This window comes from Ipomoea nil, unplaced genomic scaffold, assembly GCF_001879475.1.
Source record: "Ipomoea nil cultivar Tokyo-kokei standard unplaced genomic scaffold, Asagao_1.1 scaffold3016, whole genome shotgun sequence".
Lineage (NCBI taxonomy): Eukaryota > Viridiplantae > Streptophyta > Magnoliopsida > Solanales > Convolvulaceae > Ipomoea > Ipomoea nil.
In genome coordinates this window covers 759,747-782,714 of record NW_017619444.1, presented here as the reverse complement: position 1 = coordinate 782,714, position 22,968 = coordinate 759,747, and the positions used below count along the sequence as shown (strand labels likewise).

Genomic DNA, 22,968 nt, shown 5'->3' with positions numbered 1-22,968 from the left:
TTTTTTACTCATAGAAAGAGTTAATATTCATTTCCATTTCCATTTCTTTTTCCCTCATAATTTTTTCTAATATTTCACGTGGTGGTTACTAATTTTTTCATAGGTAGCGGTGTTATATTTTCAATAAAGTTTTAATATTAAATCTTTTTTTTTTCATTTGGCCTAATTCCCGTGTCTATTAGTATAACAGAATATTAATAATAGATTTTCGTGTCTAAATTTTATTTTTTTTTCCTTTCATATTTATTTCCTTTTTTTCTTCATAAATAATTAATATAATTATAATAATATAATATAATTACTGATTATATTTTAAGTGAAATATGGATATATTCATTTCCTTTTTTCATTCATAGAAAGAGTTAATATTTATTTTCATTTCTTTTTTCTTCATAATTTTTTCCTAATATTTCATTTGGTGGTTACTAATTTTTTCGTTTGGAAAACTATGTTATATTTCCAATAAATTTTTAATATTAAATCCTTTTTTCATTTGGCATGATTCCCATGCCTATTAGTATAACAGAATATTAATAATAGATTCTCGTGTGTAAAATTCATTCTTATTTCTGGTCATAAAAACAATCTGGTACGTTTGTAATATTCATTTTCAATCATAAAAACAATCTGGTACAATGTTTAATAATCATTTTCTTTTTCCTTTACCCTAATTTTCTGTCTAGCAAATTAGTTATTTACTTATTAAACACATTTTTTTTTTATAATTCGAGTCTATTTTTAATATTAATTTCGTTTTTCTTTTAGTCTGATTTCTGTGTCAATTAGTAACAGAATATTAATAACAAATTTCATTATTACAATTAATTCTTTAGTTTTTTTTTGAATTAGAATAATGATAATTGTAATTATATTAATTAATTAATTGTATGGATATTTTTTTGCAATGATATACAGATCCACCAATGTACCCAGATGTGTTCTCCTGCCTCAAAGCCTAATGAATCATACACATGTTGCATCTTAAATGCACGTAGATATAGACATTCAATTATTTTATTTTATTTTATTTTATTTTTTTGAGAATGCTAATCGATTCACTGATAGTTAAAGGTAGATAACAATACTTATAATATGAAATTAAACCTTTTGGAAGAATAATATGAAATTAAACTCAAATCCAAGTTACTTTACATCTATTAATCCCTAATTGAGATTATATAAAAACTAAACATAGATTTAAATGATTTCATCTAAGAGCTTGTAAATATGGTGACTGCTTTAGTGTTTTTAAAGAGACAACGTACTTTACCAATTCGCCAGGAAGAACCAATCTCATGCCAGCCTAGATCTCGCGGAAAGTGATTATCGGCTTCTTGTTGTAGTGGGCCAAGCGAGTCACCTCTCGGGCAAGCTTCAAGAAGATATCGTTGATGAAGCTATTCATGATGTCCAAACTGCAAAACATATTGGAGTACGTGAGAATATAGTTAGAAAAATGTAGAAAATTCATACAAAAAGAAAGCAGAAAGATGAGCCTGAGATTCTTTGATTGAAGAAGCTCTTGTATTTATAGGTAGAAAATACTAATTCAAAAGGAAAGTATAATAGTTTATTTATTTAAGGGAAAGTATAATAATTTATTTATTTAAGGTAATAACATTATTATTATTATTATTATTTATTTATTTAATTTCCATTTGACATTTACTTACCAAATAAGTTTTACTACAAAAGTTTTGGAGGGAAAATTTGTTAGGAGGATTTTACTTTTATATATATATAGAATAGATATAGATAGATAGATAGATATATAGAATATAGAATATAGATATAGATTATGCTAATAGTTTTATATAAAAATGTTAAATTTTAATATGTAAATAAACTAATTTAAATTTTATGAATATGTCCTTTTTAATCTTTTTACATTTATCACCTTATCAAAAAACTAATTTTATCAAACACTTTCAATCATAACAATTAACTTAACAGTTCTTTAGTTTTTACCTCCGAGCTTATAGCTTTTCAGTTTTCAGCTCATAACTTATAGCTTTTCAGTTAAGTTTGCCAAAAAAAAGCCTATGAAAGTCATGATGGAATACACCCCCTTAATAAATTTCTCCCAAGTTTTCAAAAAAAAAAAAGAAAAAAAAAGAGATTTCTCCCAAAAAAAATGAGACTGTGAGATTCGAAAGATATTGTGTGAGGTGATTTTAGCAATCTCTTCCCAAGGAATCTGCGGTAGCTCAATGCGTTCACACCTGCATTCTCGACTCTCGTATTGTAATGACCTAAAATAGGCTTGTGCAAATTCATCTACTCCATACAAATGTTGGTTGGGGTACAGGGTTGTTATCGTCATTTAATTAGAGCAGCCACAGCAGTACCACGACGACGACTGATATTTTATTGGTCAGAGGGCCGTTTTCAAATTTCAAATTCCAATTTCCAATTTTATTAACTATTTTCCCTATTAAAGTAGATTTCATTTTCCATTGGTGGACCACCAGATCATCCAGATCCAACGGCTGAGATCAAAACACCGTACCTTTCTTTCCCCTTGCTCTTTTATATATAATAATATCCTCCCATTGTTCTTCACCTCATTCCTCACTCTCTGCTTGTGGTCTGCTCGTGCCTTTGTCGCCTCTCTCTCTGCTTACCAAAGGTTCGACTCTTCACAACTTCAATGCAGCTTTGATTTCTTTTTTTTTTTTTTTTTTTTGGGTGATTTTCTGGTAAACGGAAAGTCAAACATAATCTGAGTTTGTCATAAGATCTGGAGATTTTTAGTTTTGATCTAGAATTTAAGGGTGAGGTTAGAGGCGTTGGTGATGCTTCACGCCATGGTAGTGGAAAGTCTGTTTGGAGGGAAGTATTTGACGGAAGAGTCGAAATGTCGAAGTATATGAGAGGCAGAGGGGTGGTGACTGCGAGTTTTACAAAATGTATGATTCTAGGGACAATGCTGCAGAGAGTTTGTGGGGAAGATGGTTTTACATCTAGTTCAGTTTATCATTTGTGTTTTAAAAAGTATAGTTTATCCCGATTCTAGTTTTCAACTAAATAAAGATAGTTGCCTTTGGTTGTTTCGCTCATGTCCTAATTTTTTGGCGTTCGATCGTTGTTGTATATACCTGTATGAACTTGGGTGGATTTTGTGTAAGTGCTTGTAATTCTAGTTTTCAACTAAACAAATATTGTCTTTGGTTGTTTCGCTCATGTCCTAAATTTTTGGCTTTCGTTTGTTTTGTATATGCCTGTATGAGCTTGGGTGGATTGTGCGTAAGTGCTTGTATAAACATCTAGTGTGAACTCTCCTGATTTCATTAGCTGTGTAGTCTGTAGACAATACTGTTGAATATTCATTTTGAATGAGGCCCGGAGCAATTGTGTTGTAGTCATTTTTTTAAAAACCTTTATGGATTTAGTATATATGTCTTTTTGTTAGTTTGATTTGAAGTTGATGATATATGTTTGTTAGTTTGATTGGAATATAAGATATTGTTTCTGTTATTTTGTGTTGACCTCAGATGTTGGGATCTTGGTCTAATACTCTAATTGTTGCTTACTTTTGTGTTGTATGTGTAGTGGATTCACTGGATTGTATTTTTAGGTGTAAAAATGCAGTTACAAATGTGTTTAAATTTAATGCTGGATTGGAAGTTAATCTGTGTGTGTGAGTGTTTGTAATGCAGAATAGTTGCAATGGGGAAGTGCTATCCCACTGTTAGTGAGGAGTACCAGAAGGCTATTGAAAAATTGAGGAGAAAGCTTAGAGGATTCATTGCTGACAAGAACTGTGCTCCTCTCATGCTTCGTCTTGCGTAAATATCTGTTCACTTTATCTGAATCTCCCTTGCCATTTACTAATGTTGTATTCTTTTTGTACATTATGGAAGTCTGTTGATATTCTTGAATTTTATAGTTGTGTGCTGATGTGAATTTGGCTTGATTGATGTCATTGTAGATGGCACTCTGCTGGAACTTTTGATGTCTCGACCAAGACTGGAGGTCCATTCGGAACCATGAGGCTCAAGGCTGAGCAAGCTCATGGTGCCAATAATGGTCTTGACATTGCAGTTAGGTTGTTGGAGCCATTCAAGGAGCAATTCCCTATTGTCTCTTATGCAGATTTCTATCAGGTACTGCCATTTCCTTTGTTCTGCTTGGAGTTTGGAAAGTCTGGATTTTATTTTCAGTGCTTTTCTATTTCTAAGAGGAGTTTTACTAATTTAAACCATTTTCATGCTTTAAGCTTGCTGGTGTTGTTGCTGTTGAAATCACTGGAGGACCTGATGTTCCTTTCCATCCTGGTAGAGAGGTCAGTGGGCGTATTTTCTTTGTAAATTCAGTTACTAAGCATGCCATCTTTTTGGTATATCTTGAATGTACAAGTCTAGTTTCCTGTTGGTGCTTGTTCGTTATTTTATTTTCTGTGTAGGTAGACTTGATATCTTTCTTATAAATTAGCTCTTTTATTTAAAGAAGTTGAAATAAACATTTTGTTTGATCTTATTGGCAAAAATATAGAGGAGTAGCTTCAGGGTAATTCATTTCCATTTTTCCCTGTTGTGCAAGTAATTATTGATCATTACTAGAAGTGTACTTTGAATTAACATGCACCCCTTTGTTAGTTTTTCATCTCTATAAATTTGTGTTTGTTCTTACTTCTTATCAGGATAAGACAGAGCCCCCAGTTGAAGGTCGTCTTCCTGATGCCACACAAGGTAAGTCTTTTTATGTGTAGCTTGGTTATATCTAATATGTCATCCCCATGGGAATTAGCAAATATACTCTCAAGTTGAGATTTGTTTGCGAATTAATGATATGTTCCTCTTTATTTAGGAAATGATCACCTAAGAGATGTGTTTGTCAAACAAATGGGTCTCTCTGACAAGGATATTGTTGCTCTCTCTGGTGGCCATACCCTGGTAGGTACTTCCAACATTATGGCTTTAATTTGTTTTCCATTTGCCCCTTCCCCTCTTTGTTATGTGATTTGACATTTGGTTCCAAATTGGTTTCAGGGAAGGTGCCACAAGGAGCGCTCTGGATTTGAAGGCCCGTGGACTACCAACCCACTCATCTTCGATAACTCTTACTTTACGTAAGAAGACTAGTATTACTCGCCTTTCTCAAAAAGATATGTACATGTTTTTTGTGGCTATCATATTGATATATTGTTTGTTTATGTTGCAATCAGAGAGCTTCTGAGCGGTGAGAAAGAAGGGCTTCTACAATTGCCCACTGACAAGGCACTTCTTAATGATCCTGTTTTCCGCCCACTGGTTGAAAAATATGCTGCAGTATGTATTGTGTGATATGCATTCATTCAAAAGAGCTGTTTTACCTACTGATTTACTAATGTTATTTTGCATGCTGTTTCAGGATGAAGATGCCTTCTTTGCTGACTATGCTGAGGCTCATTTGAAGCTCTCTGAACTTGGGTAAGGATCTTTGCTTTGAAATGGTTTATTTAATAATCAAGGCAAGTCTCTTAAACGTGTTTTGGTTATGCAGATATGCAGAAGCTTAAGCTGGTGTTGAACAAGGTAGATGGAAATGGCGTGTTTTTGCTTGAATCATTAGAAAGGCCTAGCTTGGGTTTAGTATTTCGGTTTCGACTCTAGATTCTTCTACCTTTGTTGTGCTCTGAAACTGGATTCTTAAATCATTTCCAGCAAAATAATTTCTGACTGCTTTTGCTCAAATTGTTACATTTCTCGTGTTTGCGTGTTAAATTTTCTGCGTTTTCACAAATGAACCGCATCACCAGGTCTTAAATTCTTAATGTCAAAAATTGTCAACACAACCCATAAAATGGTCAAAATTGTCTGAACATGAGAAATGATGTAATGTGAACACTTGTCAGTAATATAGAACCTATTGAAATTTCAAAAAAACACAAACATTTCGTAAAGAATTAGGTGTAATAAAGTCAAATTTCATTGTATTTCAAGTGTAGTGCTTGAGAATTGAAAAAGTTAGTTAGGGAGGACAATTTGGTACTCACATTTTAAACTTTTTTCTTATGTTATTATGAAATTGTAATTTCAGTAATATTAGGTATCTCTTCTATAAAACTTCTCTCTCAATATGACACAATGTAATTGGATTATTATTTAGCATTTAATTAAATGTGTGTGGGGTCAATTAATTTATCACTCAATAAAAATAAACTATAAACTATATTGAAGAGGAAAAATATTACGGGGCTTGTGGTTGGAAAAAAGGAATTAGAGGGAAATGAATGGTAATTCCATGGAAAATGAATAATGTGTGAATAAAATAGAAATTTAAATTTCATTGTTTAGTTGTGAGAAATAAAATTATTGAGGATGAGAAAAGAAGAGTGATATAAAGACTAAAACGCATATGTGTAATAATAATAATAATAAATGCCAAGGGTAAATAAATCTCTTATCTTTTTTCTTTCATGCTTCATGGAATTGAAATTCATAGGGGAGGGCTACATCCATCATCCGACCCACCGTATATTTTTTTTTCACTCACCTCCACCCCCAACCCGCACCGGGTGAACTTTTTCAAAACCCACCCTTCTCACTGGGTGCACGTGCCCAGTACGGGTACCCACTACTTATTATCTTATTATTATTTTTTCAAAATAAAATATTTAATTTACTTATAATAGAATACTCGTAATAAAATTCATTAGTTATACTAAAATATAAAATAATAGAAATATTTAAATATAATAACTAAATTTTTAAATTTTAAAAGTAAACTTAGTTGTTTAGATATAAAAATAGTAAAAAGTTACACGAAGTTATAGAAACTTTTATAAATAGCTAATGAGTTGATTCCATTTTTAGTCCTAGTCCTAGATTTATAGGTGGCAATCCACTTTTAGTTCTTTTTTATCAGAACATTCATTTTTGGTCCTTTATAAAAAAATCGTTGAAATTTCGTTAAATACAAGGGCATTTCGCTCTTCAATTATGAATTTTTTCAAAAAAAATAAACGTAAAAAAAATAACGGGTCATGTCCTTGTATTTAACGAAATTTCAACGATTTTTTTATAAAGGACCAAAAATGGATGTTCTGATAAAAGAGAACTAAAAGTGGATTGCCACCTATAAATCTAGGTCTAAAAATGGAATCAACGATTTTGTTGATAGAGGACCAAAATTGGCCATGTCACAATAATACTAGGACCAAAAAGGGATGTTTTGATAAAAAAAGACTAAAAGTAGATTGTCACTTATAAATCCAAGACCAAAAAAGGAATTAACTCATAACTACATACTAGTACTTATTATAAAATTATATATATATATATAGACACACACATGGTGGGTCGAGTGGGGTTCTAGGTGGGTTTTGTACATAGAACCTAAATCAAACCCGACCCACTGCCGGTTCACTTTTTAAATACCCACCTCTGACCCACCACCCACTACCACCTAAAAAACTCGATCCATGCGGGGTAGATATCCGCAGTGCGGATTGAAATTGTCATCCATAGGGGAGGTATGAATTCCAATTCAATAAGAGGGAATTGCAATTCCTTCCAACCAAACAATGTAATTTGTCAAGTTAAAGAATTACAATTACGGTGTACCAAACACCCCTTATGGAAAATTCTCTCCCTACGTAAACCTAGGGTTTTAAGGTTTCTCTCCGGTTTTTTGCTAGGGTTTCGGTGTTCTTGGGTTTTCTCCGGCGAAACTCCGCTGTCTTTGTTACATTTTGTTTCGCTTCTCATGGCTACAACAACGACGGAGAACGAGGTAGCGGGTATCACGGCACGATGGGCAGATTTGATCCTAGAGGAGGAGGAAGCGATGGCCTTCGAACCGGTAGTTGACGCCGGGAAGGAGGATGCTGCAGGCGATGGAGTCTGGACGATCGTCGGATGCTTTTTAACGACAAAATTGATCAAAATTGAGTTCATGCGTCAGGTCATGGCGTCGGTCTGGCAACCGGTCTTGGGTGTTCAGGTGACGGAGTTGCAACCTAATCTGTTCCTGTTTGCATTCCGGCATGAAACTGATATGACTAGGGTTCTTGAGGAGGGGCCTTGGTCGTTTGATAATCATACACTCGTGTGTCGTCAGGTCAAGGATGGTGTGCTCCCGGGGGATGTGGTCTTGGATTCTGTGGATATGTGGGTGCAGTGCCATGCGCTTCCTATGGGGTATACCTCGGATGTCATTCTCGAACAGGTCGGAAACTTCCTAGGCCGCTTCATCCTTACGACGCCGTATGAAGTTGCTCAAACGTGACAAGTTCGCATGTTGGGTAAATTTCAAATATGAACGATTGCATACCTTTTGTTTCTTTTGCGGTATGTTAGGGCACTCGGTTAAATTTTGTCTAAAGGCAAGAAATTCAACGCTACCGGTTGAGATATACCTGTTCGGGGAATGAATGCGGGCAGGGGGTAGGATCGGTCCGAGACTGGCCGGAGAACCATGGTTAATTCCGACGACGGGTTCCACAGGTGTTGGGGAATCCACGGTGGCTAGGGGTGGTTCGGTGGTTGGGGTTAGGGTGGAGGACGGGCAGGAGGACAGTCCGGCGGTGGTGGCTGCGTCGAAACGCCGAAGGGAAGAATTGGATGAGTGTGGCCGGCGATTTGGAGGTGATGGGGAGGATGTTGCGATGTCTGATGTGTCAAAAAACTTGTCCATGGCGGGTTATGGTTCCCAAAGCCGCCCATCATCAGTAGTAGTAGTAGTACTGCTACTACTACTGCTACTGCTACTGCTACTACTGTTGTTGCTGCTGCTGCTACTACTATTACTACTGCTACTGCTGCTACTACTGCTACTACTGCTACTGTTACTGGTACTGCTACTACTGCTATTGCTACTGGCGGTGGTGGCTGTGTCGAAACGCCGAAGGGAACAATTGGATGAGTGTGGTCGGCGGTTTGGAGGTGATGAGGAGGATGTTGCAATGTCTGATGTATCAAAAAACTTGTCCATGGCGGGTTCTAGTTCCTAGAGCCGCCCATCATCAGTAGTAGTAGTAGTTCTACTACTACTGCTGCTGCTGCTGCTGCTGCTGCTGCTGCTACTGCTGCTGCTACTACTGCTGCTACTACTGCTACTACTGCTACTACTACTACTGCTACTACTGCTGCTGCTGCTGCTGCTGCTGCTGCTACTACTACTACTACTCCTACTGCTGCTGCTGCTACTGCTACTACTACTACTACTACTACTACTACTACTACTACTACTACTACTACTACTAAGTTATTCCTCAATTCGCAGGAATAGCTTTTATATTTCATGTCCTATTTTACCCTTGTTTAACCTAAAGATTTTTAAACTATCTTTCTCTTTGTCTTTTCAACTCTTCCACCATTTACGTCATTGTTCATCCAGCACAACAAATGGTGAAGCTTCCATCGCTTCAATGCCAATCCTGTAGAGCTACTCTTCTTACATTCAATAGGAGGGAAGTCGGATGAAAAGACGGCGTATGGAGGTTGACACAATACAGTTAGTTTTTTTTTTTTTTTTTTTTTTTTTTTTTTCTTTTTTTACATCAGCCAATAATCTTCATAGAAAAATCAAACTCCAACAGCAGCAAAAGATAGTTTCAGCACATTATTTCAATCAAGACAAAGGGGAAAAAGTTTCCATCGGTGAGTTAGGCTCTTAACAGAACAATAATATTATGATCGACTATAGATGACGATGAGGACGACTGCGGTTCGAGGTCATTATCTTCCTTACCTTCATCTCCCTCAGCGGAAACTATCCACATCACTAGCACACAATTCCTCCTTATCTTCATCTCCTTGATTCAATTCTGTTCCGCATCTAACAAAAGCTTGCGGTTGAAAATGGAGAAAACGGAACCAATTTGGCCGTCATAAAAGCACTCATCGGATCGACAAAAGCTTCTGAATGATAATGATAATGATAATAATATTGATAATAATAATAGTAATAATAATAATAATAATAATAATAATAATAATAATAATAATAATAATAATAATAATAATAATAATAATAATGATAATAATGATAATAATGATAATGATAATGATAATGATGATGATGATGATGATGATAATGATAATAATAATAATAATAATAATGATAATAATAATAATAATAATAATAATAATAATAATAATAATAATAATAATAATAATAATAATTTTTGTACAAGGGTATTTATGTCTTTTGAACATATATTTCATTCCTATTCCTTAACCAACCAAACATTACAATACAATTCCCAATGTCTATTCGCTGTTGAACATATATTTCATTCCTATTTCTTAACCAACCAAACAACAGAATATAATTCATATTCTATTCCTTACCTATTCCATTCCCTATGGAATAACATTCCTATTCCGTCCAAATTTATTCTGTGAACCAAACGGGCCATTCAAGCTTTCTATAATGTGTTTGAGTATACAAGGAAACAAAAGATGAGTTAGCAAAGTAATGTGGGACAACTAGGTAAAGACAAACTCAATAAATTCCTTTGCATTTAAATGTTTTCCAACAATCCCCCACACATTTAAAGGGACAAGGCTAGTTCTAACAACGTCTGAGTAAGCACAAGCGCTAACTTTCATGCTAATGTATGAAACTTGAAATGTCATGTAGTGACATTAAGTAATTTGCTACCTGAGAGTGAATTGACTCTTAAACTCATCGGTTAGTTGAATTTTGAACTTATATGCACTTATTAACTCTAACGATCACAGATTGTGTGTAATCACACTCTTTGACCTCGAATGAATCCCAGCTCAGTCTATCTCAGCATAGACATCTCTGTCAAGTCTATCTCAGCATAGACATCTCTGTCAAGTCTATCTCATCATAGACCACTCACAACATGCTACAGAGTAAGCACTGATTTACAGTCTTTTAATGTAAGGTTTTCCGTGACTTCGTTTGACCACAGAGGTGGTGTCCATCACGAATTTCTTACATCATTGGGTTTCAAACCCATCTCCCTTGAAGTATCAAGGATGACATTTCGATTTCGGCCTTTTGTGAAAGGATCTGCAATATTCCTTTCTGATCTCACAAATTTCATTGTGATCACCCATTTAGTATCAACTGTCGTATAGACTCATGTCTGACTCTTATGTATCTTCTTTTCCCATTGTAGACACTATTTTGCTCAACACAAATGACAGTTTGTGAATCACAATGTATAGGAATCGCGGGTGCTGGACACCCCCACAATGGCACGTCTACCAGTAAGTTTCTTAGCCACTCGGCCTCTTGGCTTGCCAGATCTAGAGCTATAAATTCAGCTTTCATGGTTGATCTGGCAATGCATGATTGTTTTCTTGACTTCCATGATATAGCAGCTCCACACATAGTGAACACATATCCACTAGTTGAGCTTACATCATCACCGTCATTTACCCAATTTGCATCACAAAACCCTTCTAGCACGGTTGGGAATACTTTATAATCAAGACCCCAGTCTAGAGTGCCTCTTAGATATAGAAGCACCCATCTCAATGCATCCCAATGTGGAGTACTAGGGTTATGTGTATAGCGACTGAGCTTATTTACTACAAATGCAATATCGGGTCTAGTATAGATCATTAAGAACATTAGACTTCCAATTATTTTTGCATACTCTTCTTGAGACACACTAGCCTCTATGTTCCTTGACAGTTTGACACTAGGATCAAAAGGGGTTTTAGCCGAAGTTACATTATAACTATCAAATTTCTTCAGGAGTTTCTCTGTATAGTGGCTTTGAGATAAAAGATAACCTTTCTTAGTTTTTGTAACTTTTATCCCAAGTATCACATCGGCTTCCCCCAGATCCTTCATATCAAACTTGTCACATGGATTTATTTTAGTCTCATTTATAGCCTCAATATTTGAACTAAAAATCAACATGTCATCTACATAGAGACAAATAATCACAATACTAGATTCTATCTCTTTAGTGTATAAGCAGGCATCTGATCGGTTAGTAGAATAACCCAGATCAAATAAGGTTTTATGAAATTTTTCATACCACTGTTTAGGGGCTTGTTTCAAGCCATATAGAGATCTTTGAGTCTACATACCTTTCCTTCCTGACCCGGATCAACACATCCGGGAGGTTGTTGCAGGTAGATTTCTTCTTCTAGTTCACAATTGAGAAATGATGTTTTCACATCCATTTGGTGAACTATCAACCTATGTAAAGATGCCAAACCAAATAGAACATGAACTATAACACCCCGTGTTACGACCCCTAAAACCAATTAATCATTTAATCATTTACCCAAAAGAAACGACTAAATTCCAATAATTAATTAGGAAAAGGCCCACCATAGTCCATGGGCCCTTATCCTTAAACCCAATCCCCTAGTCCTAGAAGGAATAGAACTAGCCTAATTAGGGACCCTTAAGTATATAAATAGGGGGCATAGGAGGCACCTAGAACCCACACCACAATAATCTCTCACCACACAAGAAGTTCCAAGAATCCCCCTAGGAGAAATCAAGAAAGAAGGAATCTTAAAGAAAGACCCTTCATAGCCAAGGAAATTAATTAAGGCTAAGAGGTAACCCATGTCTCAACAAAACCTATTTTTCTTGCTATAATTATCTTCTTTGGCCTCCTCTCTACACTTGTGTCTTGATAAATCGTTTGTGATATTGATGATATGATCTTAATAAATTGGTGAGATGATTTTATGTGTGATCTTGATGATCTTGATGATGATGAGAGGTTCTTGATGATTATGTGATGTTCTTGATGAATCTTGATGTTTCTTGATGTTAAAAGATGAACCATGATTTTGATGATTTGAATATGATTAGAGCCCTAGGTTAAAATTGGGGATTTCGTATTGTGTTATTCTTGATATAATTGGGTGGGATTTCGCATGTTCGGGTGTTGATTATGTTTAGAAGTCATGATAGGATGTGTGCTATATGACTTTTGCTTTTGATCCGTTAATTGTCTACTTGGTGTCATCAATTGCGTTTAAAAGTGTCTAAGCATGGTTTCGGGTTCCACAACGGATCCGAGACGTTTATTTTGATAAAGAGTCAGTGGGGGGTAGGTGGGGGTAGGGGGACCCGCCACCTACCCGCTGCCCGAGAAGGACGTCGCCGGCAGTGGGCAGACGACTGCCTGCCGGGCACCCGCTGCCTGGAGGTTTGTCGCCGGCGGGTGGTCCTCCACCCACCGGCTACCTGCTGGAAATTGCCCAACTTGGGACTTCGGCTTCCCCGTTTGATGTTTCCCCGACCCTCGTGGTGTCCCAACGGACTCCGTTTATCGTGCCTAAGTCTAGTTTGATGTTTCGGGTACCGTTCGTAAGATAAATGAGTCTTATATATCGCATGCTAGTCAAATTGGTATCCCGTTGGCCTAGGTGAAAGACGTATGAACCCCTTAGGATTATTCCTAGTATGTGAATGACCACGCATAGGTTTCATTATACGTTTTCTCCCCTTTCCCAATGTGTTAATGTGGGTTGCATGTGCTTGCTATGAGTTATGTGTGCATGATACCCCAATTTGGTTGCGATCAAATTGGTTGTTCCTGAGTTGCGGTTCAGAAGCTGGCTGCGGTCAGAATTACACTCTCGGGCTGCGGTCCACCGTTTGGTTGCGATCGAACATTTTACATGAGCTGCGGTTCATATTCCTGGCTGCGGTCAGATGATCACTTTTGGGCTGCGGTCCACCGTTTGGTTGCGATCAAATGTTTTACATGAGCTGCGGTTCATATTCCTGGCTGCAGTCAGATGATCACTCTTGGGCTGCGATCCACTGTTTGGTTGCGATCAAACATTATGATGAGCTGCGGTTCATCGGTCGGTTGCGATCGACCCCTTCGTATTGCGATACGAGGCAGGGTGCTGCGGGACCGTGTCAGAGCTATATGCGCTGACCCTCATATATGGGCATGCGATTGGTCCTGTGGCGCCACCAAAGTATGCTTGTGTGATGAGATAAGAATTGAATGATAATGTGAACGAGATGAAGTTGATTTATTGACCATAGGATATATGCTAGTATCTTTATATGCTTGGTTATAACTGTTGAATGTGCTTATCCCTATCTGTTGAGTCTATTCCTGGTTTTAAAACTAGTGTCTCTTAAGTATATATCTTCCTGCTTCAAAATGATTTTCGTATATCTATATATATCTATCAATAATGTATTTCAACGTGTTGGAGTGGGTTACCGGCATCTCTCGCTGAACAGATTTATTTGGCTTTCAGGCACAGACGAGTAGATCCCAGAGCGCGCTAGAAGATCGTGGATTAGATAGATAGTTTTTCCTTTCGGCCTGCGTGCCATAATGATGTATTGAGGATATTAGTTAGTTTAGCCTGTGCATCTGAGTTCTCCAGCTCAGATGTGGCATAGCACCCCGTACACTTGTGATTAGTATTACGCTGGTTGGGATTTTATGAGCAATTGCCTTATTATATAAGCTTTAAAAGTTTCAAAATTTCGGGGTGTTACATGAATGGTTACTACTTTTGTTGCTGGTGAGTATGCATAAAAATAATCTTCACCGAATTTCTGCGTGTAGCCTTTAGCTACCAGCCTGGCTTTGAATATTTCAATTGACCCATCTGGTCTCAACTTTCTTTTGAAGATCCATTTACAGCCGATTGGTTTACAAACCTTGGGTAAATTAACCAATTCCATGTGTGATTAGACTGTATGGAGTCTAACTCACTTTTAATTGTTTCTCTCCATAGAGTAGAATCTACCGAGCGCATAGCTTCTTCAACGGTTTTTGGTTCTTCTTCTAACACTAGTTGACATATGAATTGATCACATAGTTCATTTAGGTCTTTCAATTCTGTCACATATGTTATGAAGTCAGAACCAAAGTTTTTCTCAATTCCAGGTTCCATCAGAATTGTTTGAAAAACTAGGAAATATCGCATGTGTATTTTGTTGAAGTCTATCAGTAGTTAAATCATATGCATTCTTCAACGGAAATATGTGTTTAAAGAAAACAACATTTCTAGATTCACACATAGAACGATTTTCCAAACACATAAACCTATAAGCAACGCTATTTTCAGCATACCTAATAAGGATGACATCTATGGTTTTAGGTCCCAAATTGGGCCTTTTGAAGGACGGTAGTCCCACCTTTGCCAAGAAGCCCCATACCTTAAAGTATTTAAGATTAGGGGCATGCCCTTTCCATAGCTCATAGGGGGTTTTCTCAAACTCTTTATGTGGTACTCTATTTAATATAGGGTTTGCTGTTAGAACAGCTTCCCCCCATAAAGAATCCAGAGCACCTGAACTGATCAGTTGCATTGATCATTTCCTCGAGAGTACTATTTTCCTCTTAGCTATGCCATTTTGTTGGGGAGTATAAGGAGTAGTTACTTCATGAATAATGCCAGAAGATTCACACAGATTTTTAAGAAAGTTTGTTTAATATTCTCCTCCTCTATCGGATCGAAGCCTTTTAATCTTTTTTTGTCTAACTGGTTTTCTACTTCAGTTTTAAAAACCACAAACTTTTGTTCGGATTCATCTTTTGATCTCAATAAGTAAATTTTCGTTAAACGGGAGAAATCATCAATAAATGTAATATAGTATCGTTTTCCACCTCTACTTTCAGTGGTTTTGAAATCCGCTAAATCAGTGTGAATAAGTTCTAACACAGATGAAGTATGATGATTCACAGTTGAAAATTATTTTCTAGCAAATTTGGCTTCAACGCGAGTTTCACATTGTGTGCATGTATCATTGGACAAATTTGGCAACATATTCATGCTTTTCAATCTATTTAAACACTTTGTACCAATATGTCATAATCTACCATGCCAAATATTAACTGAAAAAGTAATATAAGCAAAAGAAGAAAACATTATTATTATCAATGTTTAGTCTATGCCAATTTGAAATAAAATCATATATGGTTGGAGGAGGACCATCTACATCGGGATGATTTCTTACTACAATAACATCTAGCACAAAAAGACCTCCACTCAGATATCCCTTCCCAAGGAATTTCCCACAGCGAGTCATAGCAGCCTTATTGAGCAAGCCTCCGGAAATTAGGTTTCTACGAAGGGAAGGAACATACAACACATTGTGCAACAATAATTGCTTCCCATAATGAAGCATTAAATATACTTTTCCTCTACCACTTACCTCGGAGACGCTGGAGTTCCCCATGAACACTTGTTCTCCTCCAGTGATAGGCTCGAACACCTTGAACAAATCCTTGTTGTTGCAGAAGTGGCGTGATGCTCCCGTGTCCACAACCCACTCGTCTGGATCTCCAACCATATTGGCATCGTTTATCACGGCTGCTATTATGTCAGAATTCTCCGAGCTTGGTTCTTAGGCCCTCATTATTTGGCTTCTGCCCATTCTGGTTTGTGGCCCCTTTGCGGTGATAATATTGGACAACATGGTGGCCTCGTTTCCCACAAACGAAGCATTCACCATTGTTTTTCCCCTTTTTCTGAATTTTCTCATTCTTGAAACGATTGTTGTTGTTGTTTTTTAGTTCTTCTTTTGGTTTCTATTATTTTCACAACATTTTGGCCTATCAAAGCCAAAATTCGTTTCACAACATTAGCTTTAATATTATTAGAAAGAACAACATACTTGTGTACTAGACCTTCTTCTTCGATATTCAAACTGTTGATTAGCTACTGCAATGTGTAATTTCGTCATTCGTGCTTCATTTTGTTTTTGAAATCTAGCCACGATTCAGGCAGCTTATCAATTAGAGAATCTGACAAAAAAGGCGTCATTCACTTCGACTCCTTCTACCTTCATGCATGGAACCAAATTTTCAAAGTCGTGAACCTGCTCAATGATCGGTTTGGAATCCATCATCTTGAAATTTAACGAGCGTCCCATAGCATATTTTCGCCTTCCAGCACCGTCAGCGCCATACTTTTGATGCAATAAGTCCCAAATAACTTTGGCTGACATATGACTCGAAAACATGTCAAATAGTGGGTTGGTAATGCTTTGGAGAATGGTTACACAAGCAGTCTTGTTATCTTTCTCATACTTGGTACGAGTTGCCTGGGAAACTGAAGAAGCCTGTGTTGGAGGCGACTTTTGATCCGTGGGCGCTGCAGAAGACTTTGGATCCATAGAGGTGTCCGAAGCGGTGGCTTGCGAGTCTTGCAGTCTAGTTTGCGCACGAAATTGAACATCAGGCAAAACGAATTTCCCAGGATCTTCAGAGATCACGTAGTCCACATCTTTTAATTCCAGATGCATCATTATTTTGGCAGACCATCTTTTATAATTTAAACCACTAGTGAGTGGTTTAATTGCAGTAAGATCAGAAGGCGGATTAGAGACTTGAGACATTGTTGAATTCGACGATAAATGCTTTTAAATGTTGTGCTTTCGTATGTGAAAGAACTGTTCTGGTTGGAAAACAACAATGTTGCACGCAAAGTACGATTTGATGTGGCTGGTTCGTGAGTAGTAACTGAAGAGAAAAAGGTTTATGTGTCGTGTCTGTAACACTACCTTAAAAGCATTTACGACCAAGGTATCGCATGCTCTCGACAGGTTACACAGAAGAACAAGATAGAACCTGTATGTACTCAGGCGAATAACGTATGTAGAGGGAAAGATTTCGTGTGTCTTTAGATAGAAAGGGGAAGGTGGATTATATACTGCAAGTTATAACCGCCCACCCCTTACCAGCCATGAAGATAGGACGAAAAAGGTGGAGTGGAGAGGTGACCAACTCAATGCATACATGTTCTGTTGTTCAGAATGTAGTGCGGACAAGGTGGTGAGATGATCCACAAAAATAGGGGTTAAAAATTAATACTGGGTGCAAAATGTTGACCACACCGCACGTGCAAACCGAGCGGGCAGGCGGCGACGCGCATGGTTTCCCCTGTAACACTTCAAGCTTTCTAAAATGTGTTGGAGCAATAAGGAAAGAAAAGATGGGTTAGCAAAGCAATGTGGGACAACTAGGTAAAGACAAACTCAATAAATGCCTTTGCCTTTAAATGTTTCCCAACAATGATGATATGGTGGAGAAGGAAGATCTAATATATGTTTCTCATCTTCTCCCTCCCCATGTATTTATGCTTGAAGAAGGGAATGGAGATTTGGAGTAAATAAAGAGAGATTTGGAACTACCTCTTCTCTCTCCATGTGCAAATACCGTGTGTAATTGAGAAGAAGGTATTTAGGAGAGAGAAGAAGGTATTCTTAATAACTTCTTCTTCTCTCTCTCATATCAGCTTTTTTTTTTCTTTTTTTTTTTTTTAAAAAAGAATGTAAGCTGATTACCTTCCTAATAGGACTACACACTTTGTAATAGTTTTCAGTTAATGTAATCACAATTCTCTCATCTGGTATCAGCTTTGCGTTAGGTTTCCCAACACCCTCTCTCCACCCAAAATGTCGACCCATTCATCGGAACGTACGGTGACTGCCGCCACCGTACAACCACCGACCACCACAAACTCCTTGTCTATCGCCCACCACTTCGTCTCCTTGAAGGTTAATTCCAGAAACTACTTGTTCTAGCGCACTCAGATTATTCCCTTTCTCCGCAGGCAAGGCCTACTCGGCTACGTGGACGGCGACCTCCCCTGCCCGCCGGCGATCCTCACAGCTGCTTCATCCGGCGAAGGCACCTTAGACGGATCAACATCGGCTCCGACTCCCAATCCGACGTTTGCATCGTGGGTCCAACAGGATCAATCCATACTGTCACTACTGATCTCGTCTCTCTTCGACGAGGTCATGTATCTGTGTAACAACCCAAAATTTCATTTTATAAATCTAGTGTTAAGAAATCCCAAAATAGTTTTTCACACAATTATTTTTTTATTTTTTTATTTTTTTGCGAGTAATTGGTGTTTGAATAAAATAATTTTTGTTCCATTTTAAAGTTAATTCGACACCAAAGAAATGAATTTCATTCAGAAATTCCAAAGTTTCGAGTACTTTGCGTACCAAGATTTAAATCGAGAATTTTACCCGAGTGAGACCGGGAGAATTAAAAAGGGAATTTTGAACAAGTGTTCATCCATTTAACTTTTGGGAAAGTTCACTTTCCACCCCAAAGTAATAAAGAAATATCACTTTTAGCCCATGGTTCATGTTGCAAGGTGGACCACAAAGCATCCAAAATATTATCCTGATTCATCTTTTTAGCTAGTAGACTTACCTCCTTGCCCTCAACCAATCATTGTGTATAAGCCTAGGGTTTTGAACCCTTATAAATAGAATGGTGTTGGCCTCATTTCCTCCTGATCTCTTCCTTGGCTGCCAACACCATAGTAGTAAGCTTATTCTCCATTCATTTCCTCCTTCTCTCATTTTCTCTGCATAACATCTCTTCTTAAGGTTTTAGACTTAGGCCTTGTGTGGTTGTTTGAGATGTTTAGGTGGTGAAAGAAGTAGAGATCCTTGAGTGAAGTGGAGCTGAAAAACCAAGCAAGAAGAAGAGGTCTACAAGAGGTATAACCCCATGGATTCGTCTCTAGTTTTGGCTCTGTGAAGCCTAGTATTGAGTAGAAATGAGTAGAAATTATGAGTTTTTAATGTGTTTATGCTTGGAAGTGATCTAGGATGTGTTTGTGAATTGTTGCAATTGTTTTGGAAATGTTTGGACAAGTTTTTGCAGGTAGAAGTCTATCTGGTGCACAACACAGTGTGCACCAGATCAGAGTGGCAGCCCTAGCCGCAGGCCACCAGAAGGGCCGTCGGCTAGAGCCGTGCCACCACGGGACTAGGGAACGGCCCTTGGAGAGGGCCGTTGCCTAGCCCCGGTACTTTAACGGGGCTCATGGGGCGGACCATGAGGAGTCCCGTCCCAGGTCCCTGAGTTTGTACTGTGAAGGTTTTGTGCAGTGGCCGGGCCCTTGTGGCTCAGCTACGTGTCATTTCGGACCGAGTGTTACGGGCCCTTGTGGCTCGGCTCTTCGGGATCGTCATGACACACGCTTTGGCTTTGATTTGGTTGAATTTGGATTAAAAACAAGTATGTTAAGAAGGATTTTATGAAGAAATGTTACACAGTGCATATTTTGCCTAATTCTCTGTGTTTGAGAAATTGTTGATTTTGTGATCAAATAATGTTCTTATTAAGTAAGGAAGCATGATCCTTTGAGAATAGGATTTATTACGAAAGCATGATTAAATTGTATTATTTGATCCATGAAAATATAAGCATACTTGTTGAGTGGAATGTATAGAAATTGCTATTTTTGCAAACCAAGCATGATGATATATCCTTGAATACTTCATGTTAGTTTATACATGATTTAGAAGCATGTTATATAGCATTTTGACATTTCACATGAGTAATATTTCGAAAATGCATAAGGGACTAACGTGAGTCCAAGAATACTTTCAAAAACCATAAGCATGTGGTATATCATTCTTTGATGCATTGAGTAGTACTATAATTGTTGCATGCATGATATTGATGCATGAGAGATATATTTATGTAATATTCATATCGGTGAGGTTTTGGAGGATACCGTTTGGACTATGTTCCTCTCGGGATATGATTATGGACATTGCGGTCCCAGTATATGTAACGTGGTGTATTCCCACGTTACAAGGTTGGAAACTTCCCGCTGGGCTTGGAATCCCGGTTAGGGGGTGTGCACACTAATAGTTCGATACCTGATTCCAAAGAGTTTGAACCACAAGATTGGTTCTGTAGACGGTAGGAGATATTGGGTCGGAATTATGCCGTTCCCGATGGGGTAAGTCACACTTTTGTGAAATCCTAAGCCGTTTACGAGTATAAGAGAAAGAAAGAGAGTCAATAGAGACTCAAGAAAGAGAGTCAATATAGATTCAATAGAAAGAAAGAGAGTCAAGAGAGACTCGAGAAAGTAACAAAGAAACCTCCATAGAAAGTACTCTATTTTATATATGAGTGTATGATATACTGTTGCACTAGATTGCATAAGAATATGAGTATATTGTTGCATGAAATTGCATAAGAATATGAGTATGTTGTTGCACTAGATTGCATATGAGTATGATTATATTGTTGCACTAGATTGCATAAGAGTATGATTATATTGTTGCACGAGATTGCATAAGAACATGAGTATATTGTTGCACTAGATTGCATAAGAGTATGATTATATTGTTGCACGAGATTGCATAAGAACATGAGTATATTGTTGCACTAGATGGCATAAGAGTATGACTATATTGTTGCACTAGATTGCGTGAGAAGCATGACCATAATGTTATACATGATTGTATACGAATAGAATATCGTAAAAGATTGTTTAATGAGAAAACTAACTGGAGATAACCCTTGAGTATGATTACTGTGATGTAGTAGAAGATCTTCTTAATAAGCTATGTGATAAGAGTGTAATTGCATGTGAACACTTGTTACCTAATCTGCAAATATGATCCGATCTGTAAGCATGGATTGCTTTATTTGAGAAGTCTACATGTTGTTGAATATACGTGATCAGTCTTACACATATATAAGCATGCCAGCTGATATTATAGGGTGCAAGCATCTAGAAAGTATGTGATAATCTAGATATACTTTGAGATTAGTTTATTGATACAATGATATCAAACGTTTTCCATGTATATGCTAGAATGCTTTACAGGGTTGAGTGTGGTTATACTTAGCTTCGTGCTAACGGATTTTTCCTGTTTGTCTGTGTGTTGCTTGCAAAACCCCTTTCAGGTGGGCCCAGCAGTGAGAGAAGATCGAGTTAGATTAGTATCTTAGTTTGAGCTGTCTAAACTCTAAGTTTTTATTGATGATGATGTTACGAATCTAGACTTATGACGTTTGATGTTGTAGACTATTTGGGGTGATGTTTTTCCCCCTTACGTTCCAGTAATTTTATTTAGATGCCAGACTTTTACTCTAATTCTAGTTTTACCCCTTTAGCCTGTGCAACCACCAAGAGTGGTGGTTGTGGCGGTGACACTGATGTTATCACATCTTTGCTTGTTATTATAGTTATTTTGAATCATCTCAGTATTTAAGTTCTTTAATTTTGCTTATTTAATACATATTTTCCTTGCTATTATCATTTAATTATGGTTCACACTTGTTTTGAATGTTTTACGGTGTTTGTTAGTGTTTTTGAACCATTGTAGGTCAATTCTATGAGCAAGGGAAGTTCAAGGATGAGTTTGGAGCAATTTTGGACAAGTTCGGGGACCAGAAGGCTCGACGTGTCGAAAATTTCCAGAATGTTTTGAGATCGAGACCCGCTGGTCTCGACGCGTCGAGACTTGGCTCGAAGTGTCGAGCGAAGCGCGAATGCGCCAACTTAATTACAAAAGGGCGTTGGCTTCAGCATCTTCAACTTCCAATTTCTTTATTTAAATATAGGAATTATAATTTGAGTCTAATTTTGTACAAGATTCCTATTTCATCTCAACTTTGTACCCACTATAAAATCCCTCCTTCCTCAACCCTAATAATAGACCGAGAGATTTTTAGAGTTCTTGGTAGACAAGAAAGAGGGAAATCAAGAGGCTCAAGTTGTCTTTGGAAGCAAGGAGGAAGCCAAGGAGATTTGGGAGAATCGCTTGGTTAATTCTTGTACTCTTTTGATGATTTGTAATCCTTTATTCATATTTGCTATGTATAATTTAGCCATGCTCGGCTAAATTCTTTAAGGATTTTTGGGTGAATTTGTTTATGAACCTATGTGCCTAGTTCGTTAATTTCTTAATATATTTATGTTTGGTTTTATGATTTGTGTTGCAATCTTGTTTTAATCTGTTGTTGTTGGTAGTTAAAGGCCTAAATTACTAGCTTCACAGTCATGTTTGTGTCACCAATGGGAGTTGGGGCATAAATTAGGGCACACACGATTGCACCTAATGGTTGGTCCTTGGGAAAGGGGAACTTATTAGGGGAAGTTTATTCTAGATTATTGCTCATCGGGAGATGGTAGTAATTAGGAATAATTGAATGCTGATCTTTGATCTTATTGGGTGTTTAAGCCATGGGAGTGGAAATTCACTAGGAATAGAGATTACGGGAGTAATTCGATTCCACTTTGCATTCCCATACAAATCTTAATTCCAAAC

At 37.3% G+C, this 22,968-nt stretch overlaps 1 protein-coding gene across 2 annotated transcripts; it reads left to right on the top strand.

The window, feature by feature from the left end:
- The first annotated feature begins 2,522 nt into the window (after positions 1-2,522).
- On the top strand, positions 2,523-21,187 carry LOC109163297 (L-ascorbate peroxidase, cytosolic). 2 transcript variants are annotated; one of them, XM_019312048.1, is made up of 10 exons: positions 2,523-2,629; positions 3,660-3,788; positions 3,932-4,106; positions 4,220-4,285; positions 4,643-4,691; positions 4,810-4,895; positions 4,992-5,071; positions 5,168-5,270; positions 5,353-5,411; positions 5,485-5,683. In XM_019312048.1, exons 2-10 carry the CDS (start codon positions 3,670-3,672, stop codon positions 5,498-5,500), a joined length of 753 nt encoding a protein of 250 aa, XP_019167593.1. In that variant the 5' UTR covers positions 2,523-2,629; positions 3,660-3,669; the 3' UTR covers positions 5,501-5,683. The 2 variants fall into 2 exon arrangements, with proteins under 2 accessions (XP_019167593.1, XP_019167594.1); XM_019312049.1 differs by lacking the exons at positions 5,353-5,411; positions 5,485-5,683 and adding an exon at positions 21,178-21,187 and having other exon boundaries at positions 5,168-5,307.
- Positions 21,188-22,968: the final 1,781 nt, after the last annotated feature.

Coding starts and splice junctions, on each gene's coding strand:
- LOC109163297 (XM_019312048.1), top strand. CDS start 3,670: ATGGGGAAGTGCTATCCCACTGTTAGTGAGGAGTACCAGAAGGCTATT. Junction 4,286..4,642: donor CTTTCCATCCTGGTAGAGAG/GTCAGTGGGCGT, acceptor ACTTCTTATCAG/GATAAGACAGAGCCCCCAGT. Junction 5,271..5,352: donor TGGTTGAAAAATATGCTGCA/GTATGTATTGTG, acceptor ATGCTGTTTCAG/GATGAAGATGCCTTCTTTGC.